At 46.9% G+C, this 7,565-nt stretch overlaps 1 protein-coding gene across 1 annotated transcript; it reads right to left on the bottom strand.

Moving 5' to 3' along the window:
* Window positions 1–832: 832 nt before the first annotated feature.
* ercc6l (excision repair cross-complementation group 6-like) lies at window positions 833–7,335 on the bottom strand. The gene is made up of 5 exons (XM_072387174.1): window positions 7,156–7,335; window positions 6,384–6,428; window positions 3,315–5,400; window positions 1,949–2,664; window positions 833–1,786 (listed from the first exon to the last, which is right to left on the bottom strand). The coding sequence occupies exons 1-5, from the start codon at window positions 7,209–7,211 to the stop codon at window positions 886–888; spliced, it is 3,804 nt and encodes a 1,267-aa protein (XP_072243275.1). The 5' UTR covers window positions 7,212–7,335; the 3' UTR covers window positions 833–885.
* Window positions 7,336–7,565: the final 230 nt, after the last annotated feature.

Below are 7,565 nucleotides of genomic sequence, written 5' to 3'. Positions count from 1 at the left end.
GGGAAATTCGTACTTCACCTCCAAGAAAAATTAAACTAAAAGCTCTGTAAAGAAAGTTTATCGTCAAACTAACCTCCGTAACACGCTGTAACTATATAATATATAATATATATATCTGCAAGATCAGAATCAGGAGCTGAACAATTAGTTTGGAACACAGAACAGTTTTATTTTCAAGTGAAAAAAGTGAAAAAAAAGGATTAATAGAGTTACAGGAAGCTTCTTGTTGGCTCACAGGCAACAAGGAGAAAAATAAAAGCAATTTACAACTTTATTTCACAATAACTGTGCGTTGATTTCAGACAGGAAGTCGGTACAGGGAGCGTAAACCATCGTCCAGCTAATGGACGACTTTAACGAAAAGCTCCAACTGTTAAAGTGCCAGTGTGTAACATTCAGGGACATCGACTGGCAGCAGAGTTTCCATCTTCTTCTTTTCTGCATGAAAAGAAGAAGATGTTCCACGTTTGTTACCTTAAACAGAGACGTTTATAACAAAAAAACACAAGAAGACACCTTTACTGCTTTCCTACGGGACCCCACAGAGGACAAACCAAACCTAGACGTGTTTCCTGGTTTTCAGGGAAGGTGGTCTTCAGTTGGCTGGAGCCTCTAGATGTCCGTAGACTACAAACTGGACTTCTGATCGAGGAATACTCCGACCGTGAAGAGAATTAAAACGTCAAACATCTGAAACTTGCAGCTTCTAAAAGGTGCTCTGTTTTATATTAGAAATACTCTAACTAACCATGATCCTAACTCAGAGTCCCAGGAGAATGACTTATTTAAAATGTTTCCGGTCAGCCTCAGGGGTCCTGAACGGCAGCTTTCTGGAACAGAAGCTGCTGACCTCTGACCTCGGCTGTGCTGGCGGGCGTGTCGTCCTCATCGTCTCTGACTCAGCTGCCGGTACAGCTGGATGGTCATGAACTGGATTTCAGGATCTCCCGGTTTGATGTCGATGGCTCTCAGGAAGAAGCCCAGGGCGTCATCCAGCCTGGCCTGGCTGTAGCACTCCTTCCCTCTGCTGACCAGCGACTCGTAGTTCTCGGACTCGGCGGCGGCGGCGCACTGATCCATTCTCTCTCCAGACGCCAGCTCATGGTCGCCGGTCGACTCCTCCAAACTGAAGCTCGAGTCCTCAGTTGACTTCACATCTGCTGACCCAGAATGATCCTGTTTCTCTCCCTCCTGAACCATCTTTGCTTCCTCCTTGTGGTTAGAGCTCCTGTCCTCTACTGATGAAGAGTTTGCAGAGTCCTCCTCCTCTTCCTCAGTAGTTAGAGTCTCTCCGATAGTTTCTTCCAGCTGCAGCTCATCAGATGAACCAATGATCTCCTCCACCTGGTCTTCTTCTTCTTCTGCCTCTTCTTCAGAGTACAACTCCTCTTCCTCCTCCGCGGTGTTTAATGTCCGCCTGCTTTTCTCCTCCGGCTGAGGTTCAATACAAGTCAAAAAGATGATATTCTCTTCTTCTGCCTCAGAACGCACCTCTGAAACATCACCTTCCTCCGGGTCATCCACATCCTCGATGATGGACCGGAGGAGGGATCTGCGTGAGACCACAGAGGCGTTGCCTCCAACGCTCTTCCTGGACCGGCGAGGAGAAGAACCAACGGGCGCCGATTTAGGTGTAGAGGCTCCAAGTACCTGGAACGAGCCGTCGAGCTGACCGCTGAGCTGCTCCTCCTCCTCGCTGTCGTAAATCACTGCTGCTTTTCTTTTCTTTGTGGTTACTATGCACTCGTTCATGGACTCCTCCATGGACTCATTCCTGGACCCATTCCTGGACTCATTCCTGGACCCATTCCTGGACTCATTCCTGGACCCATTCCTGGACTCATTCCTGGACCCATTCCTGGACTCATTCCTGGACCCATTCCTGGACTCATTCCTGGACCCATTCTTAGACCCATTCCTGGACCCCTCCATGCACCCCTCCATGGACCCCTCCATGCCTGATGCCCGGCAGCTGCTGATGGTGTGTCTGTGCAGACTCTCAGACAGAGACTTGTTGACGTTGAAGCTGCCGTTCACCTGGAGCTGAGACAGCAGCTTCTGCTCCTCTTCTTCAGTCTCAGCATCCTCCAGAACGCCGTCTCCGCTGTCCTCCAACTCCAAGTTGAAGTTTCCATTGAAGGACTCGAGCTCAGCACTCACGCTCGAGCTTTCTGCTTTGATGCTTGCGTTGGACTGTTGCAGGACAGAAACTCTTTTGTTCTGAAGGGGTGGGATGAGATCCGAGTCCATCTCGGAGTGAGAGGTTCTGTTTAGCAGATGCTTGCTGTCATCAGCTGGAACATGCAGCAGGCTGCCGTCACCTCCTGAAGACGCTTCAGCCTGAGATGTTTCTGATTTATCCACTATTTCATCAACAGAGACGCCTGCTACCTCAGCTGCTGTGGCCTCGGCAGACTCCTGCTGAGGAGAGACATCTGCAGTCAGATCAATAACCCTGTTACTCAGATTCTGCTGGGTGTCCTCTCCAGAACCAGACTGGTCCAAATCCACCACAACAGGTGACAGGTTGAGGTTGGGCTGTGCATGACTCGGTCTTGGATTTCTTGGTTTCTTCTCGTGCAACGTCTCTCTGCTGTTGGCCTCAGGTGGCGGTCTCAGCCAGGCCGGTTCTGTGCTCGACGCCATGCCCTCTGCCAGCTGCATCTGCGGGAAACACAAAAAACACACTTTAAAGCTGCAAAACAAGTCTTTTTGTCCGCTGTGCTGGGAACACTCGGGCTGCAGCTTACAGAAGAACATCTGCAGGCTGTAACATCTGGCATGAACGCTCTCAGACAGGGAGGTTGGCACCAGACATTTAGCAGCTAACTCGTGGGGGTGAGCCACCACAAAGCTGTCATTACATTACTTTAGATGCCTCTTCAACACGTTTGAACCTCCATCTGGTGAATTCTGAGGCTCTGTAGGGGACCACAGATCACGTTTGTCTCATTTTCCTGCAAACTGGTGTCCTAAAGTCAATAGTGTGGCTCATAAATGCTGCTTCTGAAGGTGTTTCCAACCACAAACAGGGTCTCTACACACTAAAGGGATCACAGGAAAGTTTACTCCAGTCTCAAGGCTGTTGGACCTCAGATTCAGGAGCAGCAGTGTGGTTTTGTCCCAGGTCGTAGAACAGTGGACCAGAACTTTACCCCCACAGAGTTACTGAGGGGATCGTGGGAGTTTGACCGTCCAGTCTACATGTGTTTGTGGCATTTTGTGGGAATTAGCTGCACCTGTGAAGGTCTCTGGGTTGCAAAACAAAGGAGACTGTACCAGGATGACAGTTTGAGGTCTTATTTTTCACCCACCTGCATTTCGGACTCGGCCCTCATCAGCTCCTGAGCCTTCTGGACCCGGCCTTCGATGTACTGGTGCTCCTCCTGGTTCTCAGGGGCCTCATCGTGGTTGATGTCGAGGGAGAACATGAGGTCATGATCCGAAATGCCAAACATGTCGAGAGCGTGAAGGTGGGCGATGTGCTGGTCCAGTTCTGGGTCAGTCCGCCGGTGTCTGGAGTGCAGAGCTTGCAGTTGCAGCTGTGTGGAAGAGGACCTCGTGTCCTCCAGAGTAAAAAGCTCCTTCAGCTCCTGTCTGCTGAAGTAGCGGAACGGGTTCTTCTTGTCCCCGGTGTTCTGTCTGATGAGGGAGTCTTTGAAAACCTGCCGCCTGTAGATCTTTTCCTCCACCGTGCCGCAGGTGATCAGCCGGTAGATGACGACGTTTTCGGTCTGCCCGATGCGGTATGCCCTGTCGACAGCCTGGGCATCTGTCGCTGGATTCCAGCTGGGATCGTAGATGACGACTCGGTTGGCTGCTGTCAAGGTGATGCCGACTCCCCCAACCTGAGTGGTGAGGAGGAAGACCGAGTAACGTTTGTCCTTCTGAAACAGAGAGATGAGCCTCTCCCTCTCTGTAATCTGGGTTATCGCGCCATCCAGCCTCAATACTTTAAAGCCTCTGTTGCCAAGGATACGTTCAAGGAAGTCGAGAACCTTCCTGTAATGAGCAAAGACAAGCGTGCGGTGACCTTCTTCTCGGAGCCTTTCCAGGAGTGCCAACAGAAAGACGAGTTTCCCGGACTCTGATATCAAGGTGTCGTCGGAAACGTTAGCGATGCTGTTGGCATCTGCATTGACGTCGTCACTCTGCGAGCCTTCTTCCTCGAGCCCTAACTTTGCTATGGCGCCAGCAGAAAGGAGTCTCGGGTGATCACACAGCTTTTTCAGGATGGTTAACTCAGCAAGAGGTGACCTGGTGGTCATTAGCAGCTCCTTGATGTGGTCCAAGCCAATGAACTGCCGGTAAATGTCCTCCTGAATGGCGCTCAAATAAGTCCAGACAATCAGGTCATTCTTTCTGGTCAGTTTGGGCATAACTGCTCCAGAGACGGCCCGACCACTCTGAACTCGACTGTCCTGATGGTCCGAGTGCTCCTCTTTGGCGTTCATCTTGTTTTTCTGCACTTCTGATTTTGTCCTTCGGAGGAAGTAGGGCTTTATTAACGCCATGAGGTTTTCGGACATCCGGGACCCGAGAGCCTTTTCTCCTGGGGTGGCGTCCTTCTCCCTGGCTCGGGTGATGGGGTTCTCATACTCTGTTTTGAAAGTCTTTGCTGTCCCCAATAGAGCACCTTGACAGGCAAAGTCAAAGAGAGTCCACATTTCCCTCAGGTTGTTTTGGACCGGAGTTCCCGTCAGAAGAATTCTGTTCTTTGAAGGGATGGCGTAAGCACTTTTGGCTGTTTTGGTGGACGTGTTTTTTATTTTGTGCGCCTCATCCAGGATCACATAGTCCCAACAGAATTCCCTTCCCTGGTACGAGGACAGCTGCTGCCAGTTGTTCATCAGCATGTGGTACGTGGTTATGATGACGCCCCCTCTTCTCTGAACTTTCTCCAAACTCCTGGTCCTCTCTACTTTACTGGCGCCGTGAAACTCCTTGACCCTCATGCCAGGAGTCCATTTGGCGAACTCCTTGATCCAGTTTGTGATGAGGGATGTCGGCATGACGAGCAGCGCGTGTTTTATCAGCTCATTGTCGTACATGCCTGAGAGGAACGATATAATCTGGATGGTTTTACCGAGCCCCATGTCGTCGGCTAGAATCCCGCCTTTGCGATTGTCTCTGTGGAGACCGTAGAGGAAGGAGACTCCATCTCTCTGGTAGTTGTACAGTTTGTCATAAAGTTCTCTAAACAGCATTAAACCGCTGTTATTCACATTGACAAACTCATCATCCTCGTCCTCCTCGTCGTTCTGAGCCAGGAGCTCTTCTATCTTCTCTATTCTGCTCTTTAGTTTGGGAGTCTGCAGAATGCTGTACGCCAGCTTGAAGAGCTCCAGTGCTTTGTGAACGTTTCCTTGTTTGGCGACATGTTTTCCATTAGAAATCAGTCTGAAAACAGACAAAGAAATCAGTGGATTTCATTCACATCTATCTGGGAGTTAAAGGTGAAACATTAAAAATTAGGAACAACAAGCAAAGCAAAAAACTGCTGCCTGTCTAATCCAAAAGTCTTGATCCATTCCTTATTTTTACATATTTACAGGAAAACAGGAAACAGTTGCAATGACAGTAAAGAACAGCATCAATAACCAGAACAAATTTCAGGGAACAGAAACAGTCGGAGTAAAGCTTTACTATCTGCTCTTAGGAATACTAGAAAGACTAAATATCTTCAGGATGACTGATCAAACTCTGCAGTGATGAAGCTCTGAAATGTTTACTTTCATGTCTGATGCCTCAGGATTGATTTTATTCTATAGTGGAGGCAAATTACTGCTATATCATAACCATAATGTTAACTAATCACCACTCAGACATTTTCTGGGTGAATTCTACTGTCACAGTTAGACCTGAGAATGCTTAATAGTTGTGTGAACAACTCTGCATGGATGCAGTGAAAGAACATCGTAAGAAGTTTGCAGCCCACATCAAATGAAAGTTTAAAACTGTTAATTAGCATTTTTCCAGCCTAAAGTTGCACAGTGAGCAACGTAAGGTATGTCCAACTGTCATAGAAGAAGAACTGCGTAGTTACATAGTGGCTTCGATGTTATGCCACATTACTGTAGCAGGTGACATTGTTAAGGAATATAAAAACGCTGCGTTTTTTAAGGTAGACTCTCTTTGGTTCGTACCAAATAACTATAAAGTACGAACTGGATAAATCGAACACAGTGCGAAGAAGGAATAATGTTCGCTGTTTTCAACCAGATTAAACATCTGCAACCGTACCGAGGAGGGTCTCAGACAGCTTTTATGGTTAAGACATTAGTCAGGTTTGTGTAGTTGTAATTCAACAATGTAAGATGTGAGATGAAGCAAGTGATGGTCTCTGATTATTCCACATAAAGATGCATTAGTGTGTTAAATACCGGTTGTATTTTTCCATCTTGTCCTCCGTATCCATGGTCAAAGACCTGCGAAGACAAAGAAACATGAACTAAGACCTTAACCCCAGCACACTGTCAACAAACAATGCTATGAAATCAATTCTTTCTTTAACTACATTAATCCAAAAATCGTCTTCTTTCTACTAAATCCACACTTTGATTTTTCACAAATATATACCAAAAACCCTGATTTCTCTCCAGCAGTGGACAGATGTGTTTGATATTTGGTGATGCTGAGAAGTAACAGGCTGGATGTGACTTTACAGGAGAGTCTACAGTGTGTCAATGCACGTACGACCATTAAAAGGTCATATAATGGGATCCTGTACACAAAAAAACTAAAATTTACGTTAATTATCAGAAAAAAATCAAAGTCTGTTCATCAAATTCAGTGGAGTAAAATCATGCAGGTCAGTCTGTGATGTACTAGCGTTATTACAAAGATGTTAATGTGCCTCCAGCGCTTGAACACGGTGAATAAAACTGAAAACACAACCATCGACCAGCGCTACTCGCACAGTTTAGCTAGCCACATGTTTCACTTGTAGCCTGCAACATGTTTCACTTTGTAGTTTGTTTCCAGCCTCCAAAATATTCATTCTGACAATAAAACTATCCCCAGACACACACGGACTCTATATCTACTGTTAGCTACCGACGGTGTCGTCGTTAATGAAAACCATGAAGACGTTAGCATCACTGATGCTAACCGTTAGCTTTTCGTGACCCAGCCGTTAAAGTTAGCTTTACTTACTGCTCCAGCCTCTCGGAAACCTCCGCGACTTCACAATTATCTCGGCTACGATCCATTCTGTTATGTTTTCGGACCAAAATACTGAGAAAAGTGTTGTTTTTTTTCTTACTAATCTTATTACAACTGTTATTATTATGAATAACGCAACACTCCTACTTCTGACGGAGTCGCTGACTGAGAAATATGTGTTTTGATATTTAAATCGAGGGTTTTCCCCCCCGCCAATTTCTATCGAATCAGAGAGCACGATTTTGTGACGTCACCGTTATGTTGTCCAATTGCAACACACACAGTACAAGACATAGGCGGGACTTTAAATAAAGTTCAGCCAATGAGCTGTCCAGAAAAATGTGGGCCGTTTCCGGATAAATTACACCTTCACCTGCTAGTTTTTCCTGAATATTTCAACA

The sequence above is a fragment of the Leuresthes tenuis genome, unplaced genomic scaffold, assembly GCF_036924035.1.
Source record: "Leuresthes tenuis unplaced genomic scaffold, fLeuTen1.0.hap1 SCAF_6, whole genome shotgun sequence".
Lineage (NCBI taxonomy): Eukaryota > Metazoa > Chordata > Actinopteri > Atheriniformes > Atherinopsidae > Leuresthes > Leuresthes tenuis.
The sequence above is the reverse complement of the archived record's forward strand: the minus strand, read 5'-3'. Positions and strand labels throughout refer to the sequence as shown.

Excerpts from the sequence above, each read along its gene's own strand:
- ercc6l (XM_072387174.1), bottom strand. The coding sequence starts at position 7,211 with ATGGATCGTAGCCGAGATAATTGTGAAGTCGCGGAGGTTTCCGAGAGG. Across the intron at positions 5,401-6,383 it reads AAGATGGAAAAATACAACCG|ACTGATTTCTAATGGAAAAC; the intron begins GTATTTAACACA and ends GTCTGTTTTCAG. Across the intron at positions 1,787-1,948 it reads CGGGCATCAGGCATGGAGGG|GAATGGGTCCAGGAATGAGT; the intron begins GTCCATGGAGGG and ends GAATGAGTCCAG.